At 39.1% G+C, this 19,389-nt stretch overlaps 1 protein-coding gene across 2 annotated transcripts in view; it reads left to right on the plus strand.

The window, feature by feature from the left end:
* DIDO1 (death inducer-obliterator 1) overlaps nucleotides 1-18,956 on the plus strand; it is a 62,026-nt gene extending 43,070 nt beyond the window's left edge. For both annotated transcript variants that reach the window (XM_083146783.1, XM_083146784.1), the window contains 10 exons: nucleotides 3,974-4,448; nucleotides 5,015-5,174; nucleotides 5,672-5,788; nucleotides 6,721-6,822; nucleotides 7,136-7,274; nucleotides 7,412-7,898; nucleotides 9,318-9,468; nucleotides 9,714-9,803; nucleotides 10,836-11,031; nucleotides 14,551-18,956. In XM_083146783.1, the coding sequence (XP_083002909.1) occupies nucleotides 3,974-4,448; nucleotides 5,015-5,174; nucleotides 5,672-5,788; nucleotides 6,721-6,822; nucleotides 7,136-7,274; nucleotides 7,412-7,898; nucleotides 9,318-9,468; nucleotides 9,714-9,803; nucleotides 10,836-11,031; nucleotides 14,551-17,858 (5,225 nt within the window). In that variant the 3' untranslated portion in view covers nucleotides 17,859-18,956. The remainder of the gene's footprint in view (nucleotides 1-3,973; nucleotides 4,449-5,014; nucleotides 5,175-5,671; nucleotides 5,789-6,720; nucleotides 6,823-7,135; nucleotides 7,275-7,411; nucleotides 7,899-9,317; nucleotides 9,469-9,713; nucleotides 9,804-10,835; nucleotides 11,032-14,550) is intronic.
* The last annotated feature ends 433 nt before the right edge of the window (nucleotides 18,957-19,389 follow it).

Below are 19,389 nucleotides of genomic sequence, written 5' to 3' on the forward strand. Positions count from 1 at the left end.
CTTGTAATTGCTACATCTGTCAGGAAAATATGCCAAGTAGCTAGACCAGTCCTCGAGCTGGATCCATTTGTTCGGTGTTCTTCAAATGGCTTCATAGTCGCTCAATCTCGATCTAGTAGAGACACTTTTAATGATGCTGCCGAACAGTAGATTAACAGCATAAATGTACAACCGTCACTTATGCAGCCACTCTGATTTACTAAGTGTCAAGGAAGCAAGCATGGTTAATATTGCTGGTGCTTAGTTGGAGCACCTCCTTTAAATTTTTAATCACAAAAGACTAGACTATATAGAGGATTGGGCACAAAACAAAAAAAACTTGTTATATCCATACCACAAAGACAAGTCTACTCTGAACACGCTGCATACCTAATCTTGATGTGGTTACAGAAGATATTGTCCCAGGACATCATCTTCTCTCCGCTAAGAAAATGGTACAGTGAGCACAGGCTCCCCCACGCCGGTCAGGAAGAATTGTCTTGTCTTGGGAATCTCCATTTCTGCTGCAACATAGAGATGGCAGGGTCAGGATTTTGTGTAGATATTCATGTTTGATAGTCAGGCTGGTGGTGTAATGGTGTGTGGAATGAATTCAGAGAACACATTTGGCTCCCTAATACCAATTGAACGTTGTCTAAATACCACCTGAGTATTTTAATTGGCATTGTGCATCCCCTTTATGGACACAGTCTACCTATCTCCTAATGGTTACTTGCAGTAGGATAATGACTCACCTGTCGAAGCGCACTTTTGTATGCAGCCGATTCCATAATCATGACTGTTGTTTGTACTCCTTTGGGCTTCACCATGGTCGGATCGCAACTTTTCAGCATGAATGCATAGATGTCAACTCTGCAGCAACTGCGTGATGCAGTCATTAACATATGGAACCGAACCGCTTGAATGTTTACACCACCGTGTTAAATCGTAAACCAGTACTAGCAAGGCAATTGTGTGCATTCATTATTGGTTTACTTTTATTGAGTAACATTTTGAGGGATACCAAACTAAAGTCCATCTTACAATATTTAAAAAAATATTGTGAGGTTTTTGTCCGCAAATTGATCTCTTTAAAAATATTGGTGCAATTTCCCATTCTCCTGATGCCTTGGTTCGGAGAATTTGGGAAAACCAACATCTTGGAAATACTTTATTCACTCCTTCCAACCCAAAATATGAACCGTAATAAGTCAGGAAATTTTAATATGCTGTTTGTGTTTTTAAAATTTCCAAATAGCTTCTTTATCGATGTTTGGTGATTGGTGCCTCAGCAAAACGTGGGGATGGGCCCACATTTGACTTAGTGATTTAACAGCTTATGATTTTGCTGCTAAACTAAAAACTGACTCTCAAAGGAAAATATACCATCTTAACACTTTGCCATCCTCTGCAGCAGATGAGTTTTGCCAGTTAAATATGTCTGGATAACGTGCATGAAATGCAGAAGTTCATGTGCTAAATTGACAAGAAGCCCAAGCCAAATTCTAGAGGTTTGACTTTTGCTATTTTTATATTCTACTTTCATTAAAGTCTTATTTTCAAATCCGTAAGTGGACTACTCCTAATTTTAGCATTGCTATAGCTTCTACAGAAGTGTATCACCCACTGGATAGAAATGACATGACCTGGATTGAGCCTGTCCAAGATACTGTTGAGAACTACACTGACCCTGTTGATATTCAACAAGTGAAAACAGAATGTTTATGGATTTGTTAACACATTTTTCTTTGATAAAGCATGAATACATTAATCATCCAGATTAAAATGAAAGCTGAATTTGACCATAGTAATATGTAAGATACATCCAGGTGTTTAACAAAGGAGACAACTAAAATCAGACCTCTAGGGTAGAGCCAGCTAGAGCAGCGGCGGCATCGATTTTAATAGGACGGGGGGGGAGGAGTATGTACGTGTGTTCGTACCATAATGTGTTATGAAAACCTCTCCCAAGTATCAAAGTGCTCAGTTAACCTTTAGATTGGGGAGGGTTCAGTTTTTTGTTTTTTTAAGATGTACGGATGGGTCCTCCCTCATCCATGCTGTAATCTATTTGCACATGTGAACAGATCACACCTGCCCTAGACTAGTTGCAGGTGCGTGAGCACCAGTGCATTCCTAATTGAAGCAGCTGTGTACGTATGTACTGCACACTAGTTGCAGTGGGAAACATCACTACTTGACATTTTTAGAAGCTTTATGAAATTGAACTATTAGTGCGCAATAACTTGCTTTTATAGATTGCAGGGCAGAGTTTAATATCGTAAATCTTTGAATGAGAATAGGTGTATATATTAAAAGTAAAAAAAGTGACAGTTAAGTCACTGTTTTATATTTTAGGCTTCTAAAAGTGATTTTTCCGTATCCCCACTACTAGGCTATAAACCTGTTATTCCCAAACTTGGTTCTCAAGGTAGCCTAACAGTCCAGGTTTTATGGATATCCGTTATTGAGAACAGATGGTTAATTCAAGTTCATTGAGGTACTAGTTATGTCACCTGTGTACGAGATTTGTTCTCTTTTAAACCTGAACCATACAGGTGCCTTGAGGGGTGCAGGATGATGCTCCAACAGTCAGGATTCTGACAGTCGTTTCTCTGGCATCTGAATCCCAACTGCTAAACGCCTGACAGTCGGGATCCCGACTGACACGTGCTATTTTCCCTCGTGGGGGTCCACGACCCCCAAAGAGGGACAATAGAACCTGTCGCGTGCCACCGATCCCACAGAGTGGCAAGCGCAATGGGCTCCGATGCACTCGTCACCCCCTGTCTGGATTCCGATGTCGATAAATGAACGTCTGACTCCCGACCGACAGTGTTTGGGAATTTCTGCTGTACACCAAGATATTGTATTATAAGCATATTTTAATTTGATTGTCTGGAAACTTAAGGGAGGAATATTCATACCACCAAAATATTTTAAACATTCACTTTTTAATGATTGACCATGAAATGGCAATGTAAAAATGTCAAGTTGGTGTCTCTCTCTTAAGTGGTCTATCAATTTTTTTTTTTTTTTTTTTTATCAATGTCTGAAATTCCAAGAGAAATACATAACTTTTGGCGTGATTCTGAGATGTATGCAATACCAATAATTAAGCAATGATTGGCCAACAGCATGAGTTGCGGTCGCACTGCACATATGCCAAGGTACCTTAGCTAAATCGCTTGCTGTGAGAATTAAATTGCAAATTGATTGGGCCGACAATGAGTAGGTCACTGACAGACTGTCTACCTAGACATTGTGTAAGATCTATGCCATAACCTGCTGTTGGACATCACACTACATCTCCAGGCTGCTACAGCTACGCACATTTTTAATGCAATTGAGAACATCTTTGCAATATTCTATTTTTGTGTGCTCGCAGTACTATGGTGGTTTTATTTTGTTTCATGGTTATAAAAAATGTAGGATTCCAGTTTCTCTTCTACCTCTACCTCACTTCTTGGTACATTTAACTACAGGCAACAAACCGTGTTGCTCTTAATTCCACCTGCTTTTTTATTTATTTTTCTTTATAGGCAGTAGTCCCCCTCCCACATGGAAGCAGACCTTTTGTAGTTTGCTCAGTGATATCATTGGCTGTATTATGCTGAATATGGTTCAACCCAAAAACCTGATCTATAGAGGACCAGACAACTTAAAACATTGGCTTCTGCTGGTGTTACATTGCTTAATTTTTAAATTAATATATTTAGTTGTAGAACTTTCATACAAGGATAAGCCATGATGCTAGATGTATTTTTTTTTCCATTTTAAAGAGCTGATCATATAAGGAACCAGTGATTTAAGTGTTTGTTGTATTTGCCTCAATCTTCTATCAAGTATGTTATTGTTACATTAAGTCAATCCTATACATCTAACCCTAGCTTACTTGGTCAATGAAAACAGACCATTTCTGCACATGCAAGCATTATACACCATCTGTGTATTTGTAGTTTTAAATATTTTCTCTTTGTACTTTTTTTTGCAGCTGAGAAAACCGAAGAACCTGAAAAGAAACCGGAGGCACCTGCACCTCCTATAAAAAAGTCAGCCCCTTCTCCGATGTCCTTGGCAATGAAACCAGTGTCTGCTCTACCACGGATACCAATGCTAAAGAAGACTTCACCTCTTTCCGCATCCACTAAGCAGCCATCAAAGTCACATGCTGCTAAAAACAAAAACATTGTACCTATCAAACCCCACCCTGCCACTATTGCTATTCGTAACCTTCCTCCCATTCCAAAAAAGACTCCAAACTCTAACTCTTCTGAATCTGGTATGAAGAAGGGAACCCCCTCCAATTCATCGCACAGGTCCCCAAATGCAGCTTCTCCTTCTCACAATGCTTCCACATCGGTATCCATTACACCACCAAAGCCTGTATCCATTTCTGTACAGCCAGGCCCTAATTTTCAAATGCGACAGAATATTCGACGGTCTCTGAAGGAAATACTCTTCAAAAGGTGAGAACTTAGGTTTACCCATTGTCTGTCATCAAATCGATATGGCTGCAGTACAAAGCATTTTGCAGTGTATTCATCTCATATTTTAAAACTACCATAAAGAACTAGTTCTGTAATAGAGCTTACAGAATCATTTACGGAGTACCGAGGATACTGGATCTCGTTCTCAAAGTTAAAGGATGTCCTGGCTATACTCCCCTATTTATCTACATAAATAGCGTGCTTTCCTTTTTTATTGTTATAGTTTTTTGGAACCAACAACTGTATAGGGCACGCTTTATTTATTTATTTTTTTAAGCTGCAGTACTAGTTTGTAATATGCATAATCAAGCAAGGTGAAAGTGACTTGCTGGAAAGGGATTTTTTTAGTATAAAATTTAAATCTGTAACCATCACATTTGTAATGGGAATATACAGTGGTTAGACTGATTACTAAAATGTTTTATGTGGGATTGTAAATACTTGCTGGTAGGGGTTTCATGTTGCCTTCAAGAATGGTGGCAGCTTCTAACACTTGTATATACCTTTCACAGAAGGAATAAAATATTACCTTTTTTATCCCTCAGGGTGAAGGATAGTGATGATCTAGAGATGGCTGAGAGTGAGGTTGGTAGGATTGCTGTAAACATTGAAAAAGAAATATTCAGTCTTTTTAAAGACACAGATAGCCAGTACAAGAGCAAGTATCGAAACCTCATGTTTAACCTGAAGGATCCTAAAAATCAGGTAATTCAAATTTTAAATGTATATTTTGCTTGCATGTGCTTAAAATTTTTAATTTTTTGTTATTGACTAAGATTTTTTTTTTCAGAATGTCTAATTTGTTTACTTGCATTATGTGAAGTAATTAAAAATGTCTTTCTAAAGGGAGGGACTTCTAGAAACATAAAATTTCCTGATCAATGAATTATTGCATTGTGTGTGTGTATATATATATATATATATATATATATATATATATATATATATATATATATATATATATATATATATATATATATATATATATATATATATATACTCGAGTATAGGCCTACTTTTTCAGAACATTTTTTATGCTGAAAAATCCCCCCTCGGCTTATACTTGAGTGAGGGTCCACTTGAGTCCATACGTTTTCCCAGTTTTTTAGTTGTAAAATTAGGTGCCTCTGCTTATATTTGGGTCGACTTATACTCGAGTATATACGGTATATTGACAATGCTTTTTTTTTTTCCTCCTTCAGGGACTTTTCCATAGAGTTCTGCGTGAAGAAATCTCCCTGGCAAAACTAGTGCGTCTGAAACCTGAAGACCTTATGTCAAAAAAGATTTCTTCCTGGAGAGAAACTGTATCAAAACCGGTACGTTGGGTTATGTTTTATTTATTTATTAACAGTTTCTCATATAGTTCATACATATTCTGCAGCACTTTACAGAGTATATTGGAACATTCACATCAGTCCCTGCCCCAGTGGAGCTTACAATCTATATTCGCTAATACATGTACACGCAGACATTCTAGGGTTAATTTTTTGGGAGCCAATTAGCCTACCAGAAACCAGAGTACCTGGAGGAAACCCACGCAAGATCGGGGAGAATATGCAAACTCTGCACAATTAGTGAGAAATCGGTTATATTAAGAGCTTGACCTTACAAAAAGCAATGACTTAAGTTTTTGGGGAGCAAAACAACAATTTTTGTTGTTATTACCTTAAACCCAACACTTTGAAACTGAAATCAAACAAACCTAAAGTTATGATATTAGATGTTAAGTTCTGGGGTGCAGAAAGTAGTGGGGTCTACTGAGCATCTTTCGCATTCTCTATTAAACCAGCCATTTTGTGTGTTAAATGATCAGCTTTGTTTTTAAGTATTTGTATATTATTAATATTAGGCCTACTGTGTCCATTCTAACTTAGGGGGGTATTCAATCTTGGATTCCGACAGTCAGAATGTCCAGTTTGTCCACAGGCGGAATTCAGTGTTCAGTTCAGTGTTCCGCCTGTCGAAAAACCGCTGTGAATTCGACAATCCACCTCCGTTTCCTGCAAAACAGATAAGACTGGTTTTAAAGTCGGATCTGTTTAGTCGGGATTCGCCTTCAATGCTGTCGGGAACAACAGCATTGTATAGGCGCAATAGTGCCCGACATTGAATACCCCTCTTAAAGTTCCTTTCCATCATTTCTTTTATATATTAAGCAGACGTTTTATTTCAAAGATGTGCTTATTATATGTATATGATTGGTAATTTATGTATTGTTAAATGGAATATTTTTTTTTTCTTTTTATAGAGTACAGTTCTTAAATCCAAGTCTCTGGTGGAAAATAAAACCCCTTCAAGACATTCAGCTGTAGATATGGAAGAATCCCCTCCCTATTCTGACACCGACACAGTGAGTTTGCTCAAATGATGAAGTGTTTACTCTCCTCTGCACATTTTACATCTTTTATACATAAATCAAGTTATTTTAAAGCTTTGATATCTGTACTTCTTTCCATGCCATCTCCTCTGCTGACTGGCTGTGTTGAGGAATCACTTTCCTTTACAATTTGCATATTGTCGCTATGGCTGCGCATGCTACTCCAATGCCCATTTCATGCTGAACCATGAACTACCTATTTTTTTCACTGTTAAACCTTGATACAGTATTTGTTATGTTTTTACTGCATATCATTTAGCTTTAACTCAGATTGTCTCTGCTTTAGGAGCAGCAAGAAGTTGCACGAATTCCACCACCAAAAAAGAGCAGCTCTGTCCTCCCAGATATATTCAGCAGTATGTTAAAGGACACAACAACTCAGCACCGTGCCCATCTCTTTGATCTCAATTGCAAGATCTGTACAGGTGAGCAATCCTTCCAAACCATGTATTGTCCCAGAATGTAAACTAACGGGATGTCGGTGGCATGTTGATTGTAGACATCCATATTTTAAACTTGTCTAGCAATAATGATGGTAAATTTTCTGTGTATCATATTGCAGGTCAGATGACTGCTGATGATGAGCCACCAACAAAACGCCAGAAAACAGTGACTCCACCCGTAAAAAAAATAGAAACTAAAACAAAGCCAGATATAGTGGATGAACCGCCACCTCCACCAGAAGATGATTCAGAGACACCGAAAACAAATAGTGAAAGCAATGAACCGGTCATCGAAGTTATCCCTGAGAAAACACCATTACCCAATGCTTCCCCCATACACTCTGAGACACTCTTATCTGGTCAGGGACCTACCCTTCCTCCCTCCAACCCTGTTACTACAGTTACTGTGTCTGGCAGAGACCCCAGAAGAGCTGTAAGCCGGCCTCTAGCGTTAGCACCCACTGCCCCAGACAGCAGTCCTAGAACAGCACAAGACAATGAGGAAGTCCCAGCACCGCCGCAGCCTCCTCCACTCTTCACTGCTCCAAAGTCAATCTTGATGAAGCCAACGACAGACATCAGATATTTAACCTCACCAAATGTCAAGTGCGTAGTCCTAGAATTCTTAGGAATGCATGTTGCCCATTGCAGAACTAAATTGTGTGCTTCACTCTTTTTTTATTTTAAATAACTGGATTTGGATTATGTTCTATGCACCATATTTAGCGTATAGGAATGTGCGCACATGTGTAGATAGATATATAGAAATAGATAGGAGATAGATATATGCACACAGTCGCTATACACCTCAAGTAGACTGCCTTTAATTAGTTTATATAAGTAAAGAATAAAAGGTAAATTTAGGGTATATTTATAGTCCATTTCTGTTGCATAGTTGGTCTGTATCCTAAACACAGTGAGGCAGTCCATTGTGTGGGTCTGATCTTGTATTTGAGGGAATGTAGGTAGCGCTGCCACAAAACCATAAGCTACAACGTCATATGCTCATGAAAAGAAAATAATTGTGATTGGCTGCCTCAGGAACTAGGTAGATTGCACCTCCTATAAAGCAGACTGATGGTATGGAAAGAAAGGAATAATGTCAAATGCCACCTGAAGCATACTATATAACAGGCATGTCCAACCTGTGGCCCTCCAGATGTGCTAAAACTACACATCCCAGCATGCATTGCCATCATTCTAGCATTCCCTAATAGCCAAATTGTGGCAAGGCATGCTGGGATGTGTAGTTTTAGCACATCTGGAGGGCCGCAGGTTGGACATGCCTGCTATATAACAAAGGCGTTCCTCGCCCATTGGACTAAAAAAAACATCAGTTGGATATCCTTTAGTCCTATAGTGACAACATATTTGCAGTGCTGCGCATTAACAAATACATTTTACACAAAATGACAATGGTTAGTCTGCTTACTAGTGTTTAAAAGCTAAAGAACAAGCAATGTGTACGGTGGTAAAGCTATGTACATTTGCAAACTGATAAATGCGATAATGCATTATGGATTTATCAATCGGTGAAAAGCAAGTTTAGTTGCAAATCAAGCATTAATTTTTCACATCAGCCACCAAAATATAAGTAATTACACTATCCGTAAGGTATAGCATAGTCTGTTGTTTGATATGAATAGGTATTTCTGTTTCTTTTCACATTGGATACATACTGTATTTATGGCTTTTTGTTTTAAAAATGAATAGTAGTTTGATGCCTGCCATCTTCTTGGTTGGATATAAAGCCTAGATATAGAAGTCTCAAGCGAGAACAAATTTACTATTGTTTTAGCATTGCCTTCTATTCACAAATACAGAAGTGCTGTTAAAATGACTAGTTCACGGTTTTCCACAATCTGCAGTATCAAAATCCTACACATTTGTTCTTTTCGATTTGAATGTTGCTAAAACGTTAACTATTAATCTGAAGAAGCAGAACGTTTGCTTCTTCGCTTGTATATCAACATACAGGGAGGACATAGTTTTGTGACACCTTTTTATATGATTCCATTTTTGCAGCATGCCTGATAGAGCTCAACAGGATGGAGATACGTCCCTTTTCCTATCTCGACTGAATCCAATCTGGAAAGGATTTATAAACATGCAAAATGTAGCCAAGTTTGTCACCAAGGCCTTTCCTGTGTCTGGCTCTATTGAGTATCTAAATGAGGTTTGTCTTACCTTGAAAATATTCCCTTCTAATGATAACTAGATAAACATAAAACAATGTGTAGTTAGCATCAATACCTTTTTGGACCAACCTTAGTCCTCTGTTCTTTGCCCTCACTCTATTTGGAGAATCATGTAATTATTTTCATTACTATTCACCTGTCCCAATTACCAACAACTGTTTATATATGCCCTTGTAGCTAACTTGAAATAGAAGGTACTTAATTTCAAATATATCTCACTTAGGACTTGCCGGACACAATACACATCGGTGGAAGAATTTCCCCAAAGACTGTATGGGATTATGTAGGCAAATTAAAATCCTCTTTATCAAAGGTAGGTTTGTAAATTGCATATAGAGTGTTCCTTCTTGATTTTTTGTTTCACTGTTTTTAATTCACAATATGTAAATTGGAAGATTAAAAAGGTACAGTTCCTGATTCAGTGATGGACATAGTTTTGTACAACGCAGCTGCTGTACAAATAAAATGTGAAAGCATAAACACCTCCTGCATGCTTGTACGATGTGCTGCTGTGTCTGAAGACATTGCATCAAAAAACATCGGAGTTACCACCCCTTTGAGACATACGACCCAGGATTTGATCAAGACCCCTTTCATACTGCTTCACAAACCCAGTAAATTCCTGGGTTGGCCCCTTTCAGACATAACAGGGTTTTTCCAGTTTTTCAGGGACGGTTTGCAGGAACACAATAATGAGGTCATGCAAATGTGGGGACAGCCCTAAATGGACTGGGTGTATCATATTCCAATAAAAATACCATCCTAATTTTTCCTTTTTCAAACACTTTTTATTCAAAGAATACATTTTTTTTTTTTGTTCTAATAATAATAAAACAAATTGTGAAAGTCTTTGCTTTAACATATATATCTTGCAAACAAGGCTCTTCACTTTATACCCTCTGGCACACTTCTGTGCACTGTGTTCCTCTCATATGGCATCTTTCCCTCTCCACCTATCACTGATATCAACAGGCATCATGTGGCCCTTCCTGGTCAATTAAAACCGTTTTGAAGCAGCCAGAGAACAAATTCCTTGGTTGCCCCATTCACACTAAACCAGGGTCACCATCCTGGGAAGATAAACCCAGATTAATTGCAGGGTCAGGACCCGGGATTACAGTCCCGGGTTGGTGCCGGTGGACTGTGAATAAAGCTGTATCCTGTGCGTCGTGAGGATTCTTTCTGTTTGCGAACAGCACAGGTCCTGCACATCTGTAGCTTCCCCACTATAGGAGATATATGTACACCATAAATACATTTCTTAATCAGGCCATTAGTAAGTGCTGTCATGTCTTCATTTTTCGTGTGCATTTTGATTACCACTATTGTGTGTTTTGGTTTGTAGGAGTTGTCCTTGATCCGGTTTCACCCTGCTACTGAGGAGGAAGAAGTGGCGTACATCTCCCTTTATTCATATTTCAGCAGCCGTGGACGTTTTGGGGTAGTTGCCAATAACAACAGGCACATCAAGGACCTTTATCTTATCCCACTGAGCGCAAAGGACCCAATTCCACCTAAACTGTTGCCCTTTGAGGGACCAGGTAAGCAGATTGTACTTAAAAGTGAGCAATTGCAGTTTTATTTTAGAGAAAATGGTAAGTACTTCAATTTCTGCCTTGGAGAAGAAAATTTGACTGTTTTACTACTGTCACATTTCTTTGAGAATAATAAAGAATTAAAAAAAAAAAGTGGTCATTGTCTGTTTACCTTACAATTGATATTTTATTGACTTGCCTACACATGAGTTTTAGTGACATTTGCATAATGATTAGGCATTCATTATGACCTGTACTATAAAGAACATCCCAGCAACTTGAAAAATAAAAATCAGTCAGTCCATACACCCTGGGCGATTTTGAGCTGAAAGCAGCTGAGTTTTGCAGTTTGAGCTGCTTTCAGCTCATAAGCTGCCCAGTGTGTACGGGCCACCGGTGAATGCTGATGTGCACTCCTGCATAATCGTTGGCCACCGCCGCTCATCTACTGGCATTGCCTGCTATGGAAAGTCACCCACTCCTTGGAAAATTGCTTAGACAGGCAAAAATCACTCAGTGTGTATGCACTGAGCGATATTTCAGCCCAGCGATTTTCCCTTTCATCGGTGTGCAAACACACTGGGTAAAAATGCCCAGTGTGTATGCACCGTTACACAGAGAAAACATTAAAAACAAGACTCCTTATCTATAGTCAGCTCTTTCCTATATCACCCAGATATGTTTTCTGTACATAAAAGTTTTCAATTAAACTGTATAGGTCTAACATTTTCAATGAATGAGAAACCAATGTCAGCTTCCATTCACATAAGCTACAGATTTTATGAAAACCATATTGGATCCTAGCATGCTCCTGTTAATTATTTGGTACAGTTGCCTCCGTTTTCAAGTTGGAATGGAGACTATTAACTCGATTTGAAAAGAACTTAGGATTCCAGTTCGAGCTACATTGGAACACGATGTTGAATAACTGGAACAATCTTCAACATGATTATATAATTAGTGAAAGTATTACTGCAACTACCTGAAAATCTCACAAGGCTAAGCAGGGATTGGTATATTTATATACACCTAGTTGCTACAATTATCTACTCTTTAATGGAACACTCCGCAATACAAAAGCGATAGCCATAAGAAGTTTTAAACACATGTATTCCTTAATAGGGTACAATACGAATTTGAATGAGGAATTCTGCGGTATGGTGAATGCAGCTCGAATGTGTCTGAGAAAAGTGTGATCACACACACACACACACCCACCCACCTACCATTTTTATAGTACAATCATTCTGTGAACCTTAATATGTTTTGCTGGACCAAATGTGTGCAGACCATAAGATCAGAGGTTTCTGATTTAAAAGTCAAGGTTTATGGTGAATGCTGATTAAAATCCAAAGCACCTTTTATTTCATGCTTTACAACCTGGTTCATGATCTCTTCCAGCAAGTTTCGTGGTTACATGATACTTTGAGTATTAACGTTGCTGCTTGTGATTTGGAAAAATCTCATTCACATGTGGTTGGATGTTAGTGAAACACAGACAGTTGCTGTTTCAGGACTTTGATATCCTCAACATGGGGCCTGCTTAGAACGGCAATATTTATAGGTTACACAAATTTCAGTAGGCAACACTCTAATGGTGTGTACACATGATGCAATTTACCCTTCGACCACTGCGTAGTCCAAATTGAATCTGTAGACATCGAATGGAGATCAAACATGGTTTTTAAGATTTTGATCCGATGCATGCTCCCATTTAACTGAAAGCAAAAAGCCAAATAGAAGTGCAGCAATGACTATATAGTGCAAATTGAATGTAGATAGTATGAATTGAATGTAAATAGAACATGAGGAGGCAAAAATTGCAATTTTGCTAAAATTTTGTTGACTATGCAGTCAAAATCAAAGGGTAAATTAAACCATGTGTACACCCGATTAGTCGAATAGCCAAGGTTCTCACCATATGTACACTCCATTACTGATCAATAGACTAGTACAACTTTTTATGATTGAGGGAAATATAAAAAAAACTAATTTTTTTTATATAGTGGTTAGGGTTTATTGGTGCACTTATAGATGTAACGCCGCTCATCCAGCGCCAGGGCTCGCCAGACCACCCTCGCTGGGGAGCGGATGCTACATCTGTGCATCCCAGTTTCCCGTCAGCGAGGGATGGGAACCCTGCCCATCTCCGCTTCAGGGAGAAGGGCAGGGTTAGGAGGGGGGAGCAGGGAGGTGGGGGGAATGCGACAGGGGAGCTCAGTTGTAAGGGGACACACGCGCATCTCCATCCGAAGGCTGGCGAACCCACCGCCAGCCCCTGCAAAGACTACAGGCGCTCCGTCTGTAGCTGCATTCTTTTGCAATTTGCAAACTCTGGCTGTCACACATATATGTATATATATATGTGTGTGTACATGTGTGTGTGTGTGTGTGTGTGTGTATATATATATATATATATATATATATATTCCAAGTAATAATCAACAATGGAATCCAAATAAGTTTTTTCTGACTGCATTTGTTAATTCATTTATAACCTTAATGGCAAGTGTCCTCTTACATTTTGCCTCAATATGCCCTGCAGCAGGAGATGCCTGGTATGGATGAGCTGCCAAGTATTATGCAACTTGGCATCGGATGTCTTTTTTCACCAAAAATGCATCTTACTTGCATCGCTATGTGAATAAGAGGCACATACAAACTCTGCTGATAATTTTAATCCGCATAAACTGCTTGTGCTTAGTATTTGCATTGTTGCGAATGACACATTTTAATGGAAAAAGATGCTCAGAAAGACAGTGTGCAAGGAGACTAGATGTATGTGGGCACATTTGTAGGTGTAAAATAGTTGAACAGAGCATTTGAAATAATTTACATTTCCTTCCTCCCAAATCTTGGAACAGAGAAGAGAAACATTGCAACCTGAATGTAAAAGAAGGATTTAAGAGATTGCCCTACATTTATTTACTATAATAAAGCTTTTCTAAACTCTGCTCCAATCACAAGGACAGTCCAGATTTCAAAGATAGCTATGCTATCAGGTGACTTTAGTGCAGTGGTTCCCAACCTAGGTCCTCAGGACACCCACATAGTGCACGTTTTCCATGTCTCCACACAGGATCACAACTGAAATAATTAGCGCGACCTGTGGATCTTTTAAAATGTGTCAGTGAGTAATGAGTGCACCTGTGCACCTAGAACACATGAGCAGTGTGGGGGTCTTGAGGACTGAGGTTGAGAACCACTGCTTTAGTGTATCAGTTAATTTCATTTAACCATCAGTGCTAAACCATCCGTATCAATAAAACCTTGTCTTATGGATATCAGGAGGAAAAAGTTTGGAAAACACTGCACTATACTCTGTATTAGGGAATATATATTAGGGAATTTGGCACAAGGCAATGCTGAAACTATGTATAGGACAGAATGCATGCCAACTACTCGTTCTTTTTCACATGTTCAATGACGTTCTCTTTTAAGCTCAAAATTTATTTTCGTGCGATCAATGACTTAATTTATTATGTTATCCTTTATGTTATGTAATCCTTTTGTCTTTAACTCTAGGTCTTGAATCCACACGTCCAAACTTGATCCTGGGATTGGTAATTTGTCAGAGAAATAAACGTCCAGCTACTAGTGAGCTAGAAAAAAATGAAGAGAAGCGATTGAAAGCTCCAAGTCAGGAAGAGATGGACATCGTAAATTTTACAAAGACGCCTGTCACCAGTCAAGTAGAGAAGAAGCCTCAAAAACATCCATTATATGCAAGTGAGCCAATTAAAAGTACCACACCACCAGGATCACCCCCGCCAATTGTAGAACCAGTTCTAAAAGTAACCCCTTCTGCTCTTAAATTGCCATCCGTTTTCTCTGCATCCAGCCTGCCAACTAGTTCTTCACCACCAGCTGAGCGTTTGGGATCATCAGCAAAGAGTGCGACCCCACTGGACCACATTCTGAAGACGCTCTTTGGGAAAACAGCTGATAGTAAAAATGAAACTTTAAGCTCTGCAGCTGTTGCTAGCAATACCACTGTAGAGACTATAGTAGAGAGAGGGTTTGTGGACCCTATTGTGCAGCAGTTTGGACAGATGTCTAAGGATAAAGCTATTGAGGAGGAGGATGACAGACCATATGACCCAGAAGAAGAATATGATCCAGAAAAAGTTTTTGATACTACAGTAGTTGTTGACAACAATGAAAGGCCATATGAACCAGAACAACCATGTGAAAGTTTAGATGAAGAAGAGGCTTACGATCCAGAGGATGAAACCATTTTAGAAGAAGCAAAAGTTCCAGTTGAAGAATTGCCCAATAAGATCTCTTCTGCAAGTAAAATAAAACCTGCAGAAGCAGCTGCAGACCCGATGACTAGAATTTCTGGTTCTCCATCCCTCCTTGAACAACAAAAAATGTTAGATGACCTAAACAAACAAATAGAAGAGCAAAAGAGACAACTTGAGGAACAAGAAGAAGCCCTCAGGCAACAAAGAGCAGCTGTAGGTGTCTCTATGGCACATTTCTCTGTGTCTGATGCTTTGATGTCACCTCCCCCCAAATCTTCTCTGACACAGAGTGATTTGTTTCAAAGAGAGCCAAGTAATACAAATGCTATCACCAGTGCAAATTTAGAGCCATTCCTAACTCAAAGCCGTGATCCAAGGCAATCAAGAGATCCTCGACATGCAGCAGCAAAACTAATGCAGTCAGAGTTTGAAGATGATCTTATGCAGTTACAAAATGAAAAACAGACCTTGTCAGATGCAACTATGGAGTCTAATCCAGTAGTCAAGCAATTCGACAGCATACCGGATGAGATTAAGCCTGTAGTTGGTGTGGAAATTGCCAAACAAATTACTCAAAAGCCAAATGAAAGCACACTGGAAAAGCATGAAGATATATGGCATAACACCAATGATGCGGTTACAACTGAAACAACTTTGAGTACACCAAACCCAACACGCAAAGTACTTTTGCCAACACCAGTCTCTAATGTTCAGTTACTTCAAACTGCTGCACTCACTGGGATTGAGAAAAATTATTTTCCTTCACAAGAACCATCTTGGGCTTCTGACATTCAAAACTTTGACCCTCAAAACACAAAAGCTAATCTTTCTGGTCTGATGGCTTCACCTCCAGAAAATCATTCTGATCATTTTCAACCTGAAAAAGAAGTGATGTTTGCACTTAACAAAGACCAAGTTAATAATCAAGCAACTCCCTTCATAGATCATACAATTCCAGTACTTTCACAGGAAGATAATAGACATGGACCACCTTTTCCTATTAGTTCTATATTAGGGCCACCACAAAATGACATTCCACCCATATTTGGTGAGCAACGACCACGGTCTATGCCTAATCATCCAGGACTGAGGCCATCCCCTTATCCTGAAGAAAATAGTCCAGATAACTTGGATGCATACAGAGACATGCAGCCTGAAACTGTGGAGCAAAAAGGGCCTGGATTTTTTCCTGCACATTTAGGTATTCCACCCCCTCATTCATTTGGAGATAGAGGACTTCTTCATCCTCCTTTCACTTTAAAAGGACAGTCACCTCCTAGATTTGACAGACAAAATAGTCCACATTTAGAATTTCAGGATCCTCATTTTGGTGGCCCAAGTGATGGCTTACTTAGGTTTGAAGGTCCAAGGAGCCATATACCACCTCCATTTATACATCGAGGACAACCATTTAGTTTTGATGGCGCTCACAGACCCCCACCATCACAGTTTAAAACTCCTATAGGTACTACAATTCAGCCACCATATAGTGGACTTCGAGGACCTGCACCTACACATTTTAGTGGGCCTAGAGGGCAGTATCCAAATGAATTTGATGGTTTACGTGGCTCCGCTCCAGGTCATTATGGTGCACCAAGGGGCCCCCCACCACCTCAACTTGAGGATCCAAATAAAAACTCTCCACCCTTATTTTCCAATCAGCGAGGTCCTAGTCCTGTACATTATGGTGGCCAGCGTGGGCCTTCTAGGTTTTCTGATGATTCTCAACAAGTTGTGAGATCTCAGCCTCGTCCGTTGCTTGAACTCCCAACTATTCCTCCACCACAGAGGGGTGAAAGTTGGAACAAACTTAGTCCAGCAGATTCACTTCAAAATTATACAGACCATAGACCAGATACAGAACAAAATTGGGAGTCTAGCAACTACAGACAAGGTAAAGACCATAGAGGTCAAGGCTTTCACGGTAGAGCTAAAAACTATGAGGGTCGCAGTGAACCAGAAGCATCTGAGCATACACCAAATCCAGGATTTGAAGACCGACGTAGGGAGAGAGAGCATGATACACAGTGGGATAGAGAGAGGGGCAGGAACTGGAATAGAGAGCGAAATAGAGATTATGATCGGCCAAGAACAAGAGATCCAAATAGAGACTGGGAGAAAAACCGAGATCGAGATGGGGATAAGGATATAGAAAAGCGAGAATTGGATAGAAATAGAGATAGGGATAGAAATAGAGAAAGCGACAGGGACAGGGCTAGGGAGAGAGATAGGGATAAAGATAGAGACCGAGAAAGGGATCGGGAGCGAGAAAGAGACCGCGATAGAGAGAGGGCACGAGACCGTGACAGAGATTCATATAAACGTAGAGATAGATCCAGGAGCAGAGACCGGGATAGAGACAGAGACCGATCTAGAAGCAGGGAGAGGGAAAGGGATAGAGACAAAGGTCGTGAGAGAGACAGAGACCGTGATAGAACAAGAGACCGGGAAAGGGATAGAGAACGAGGAAAAGATCGCATGGTTCGCAGCAAAAGCCGAGAGAGCAACAAAGACTCTAAATCTGAACGTTCAAAAGACACTTCCAAGAGCACGTCAACAGAGCCTACTAATTTGAGTCATACGTGATGAACTTTTCAAGTGATTTGAAACATGTATGATGAACTGTAATATGTATATAAATATTCTAATTTTATTTTATATAACTCCCTTTAAAAGGGCACATTTTCCTTTCAAATGTGTTTACAAATACTGGCAGAATAGCATCATGTTGGTGTCTCTTTACACACACAGAAAAAAGTTTGACATGCTCACACTTCACGCCCATCCTGTATCCATTTGTAATTAATCTGGTACTTACAGAGAGCTTATTGCTTTTTAAAGAGGATTTCTAGTTCTGTTATCCATTAACTGTGTAATTTTTAAGAGGTTTTCAGCTTCAAGAATTAGAACCATGCACTGTAAATATTAGTGTAACTGTAGATTGTATTATATTAAGTAATGGTATAGCATTAACGGTGTTACTGTGGGTTGCTGTTATACAATTGAATATTCTGTATAAAATGGTTAAAAAAAATATGATGTAATCTAGAAACTGAACCAGAGATGCTCTATAAAATTTTACTATTGATGCCACTAGCCAAAGAACTCTCAAGCAAATCTAGTTCACCTGTAAACTGCAAAGACAAAACTCAAGTCATGCAGTTCAGACATTTATATTTTATTTTTTATTGGCTGCTTATAAAACAGATTTTATTTTTTTCTTAAAATTAATGGCCAACATGTGCAACCAACTAATGGTAATATGGAAAGAAGATGTTGGACTTGCTTGTGCATTAATTGACTTGAATTTGAATCGTTTGTTTCACCCAAACTCCACTTAAATGTCATTGTTGATTCTGAAACTGGGTGTTCTTGAATGATACTAAAATGTACACGTTAAAATGTATCTACCCTTTAGGTAAGTCTTTGCAAAAAGAAACACTGTATGCATATGTTGTGTTATCTGTCATAGAGCTATTTCTAGGTTGTCTAGTTCATGAGTGTCGGGGTTACCGTGGTTATTATGCCAAGGTATATTTCTGAGATCAAGATCTACCTGCAAGAATGAAAGTGCTTGTTTAGTATTTCTAGAAATTTGCATTTTTATGGCAAAAAAAATCAATGTACATTGAAGTTGTAAAGTGTAAATTTTTTGTAAGTAGAATAAATCTCTACAACGGTTAATTTTGATTATTCTCTTATTCATAAATTGTTCACTTGACATATTTTGAGCAAGTGCTTTATAGAAAGCTAAATTTTCTAATAAAATCTTGGTTTTGTATGTTTTCTACACATGAAAAGGTCTCGCTTGTGTGAAGTGTAGTCAACTTAAAAATATTTTTTTTTTCTTAAAAACAGGATGACACAACAGATGTTCAGTACGATTTTCCTGACATTCAAAATACCGACAAGCATTGACAGTCAAAATACCAACATATTCAAAATTCTCAGTCATTATGCAGATTAGTATTGCTTTGGAATGTTAACCGTGTCATAGGTGCCGATACTGTGGCTGCTCAAGGGCTTGTGCACCCACATAAATTACTGGCCGCCCCCCGAGTCCCGCTTGCCGCTGCTGGGCCGCTGCAGGTAGTACTAGTGCTGTGCACTGCCACAG

Source organism: Crinia signifera, chromosome 6 (assembly GCF_055691185.1).
Source record: "Crinia signifera chromosome 6, ASM5569118v1, whole genome shotgun sequence".
In the NCBI taxonomy this organism is placed as follows: Eukaryota; Metazoa; Chordata; class Amphibia; order Anura; family Myobatrachidae; genus Crinia; species Crinia signifera.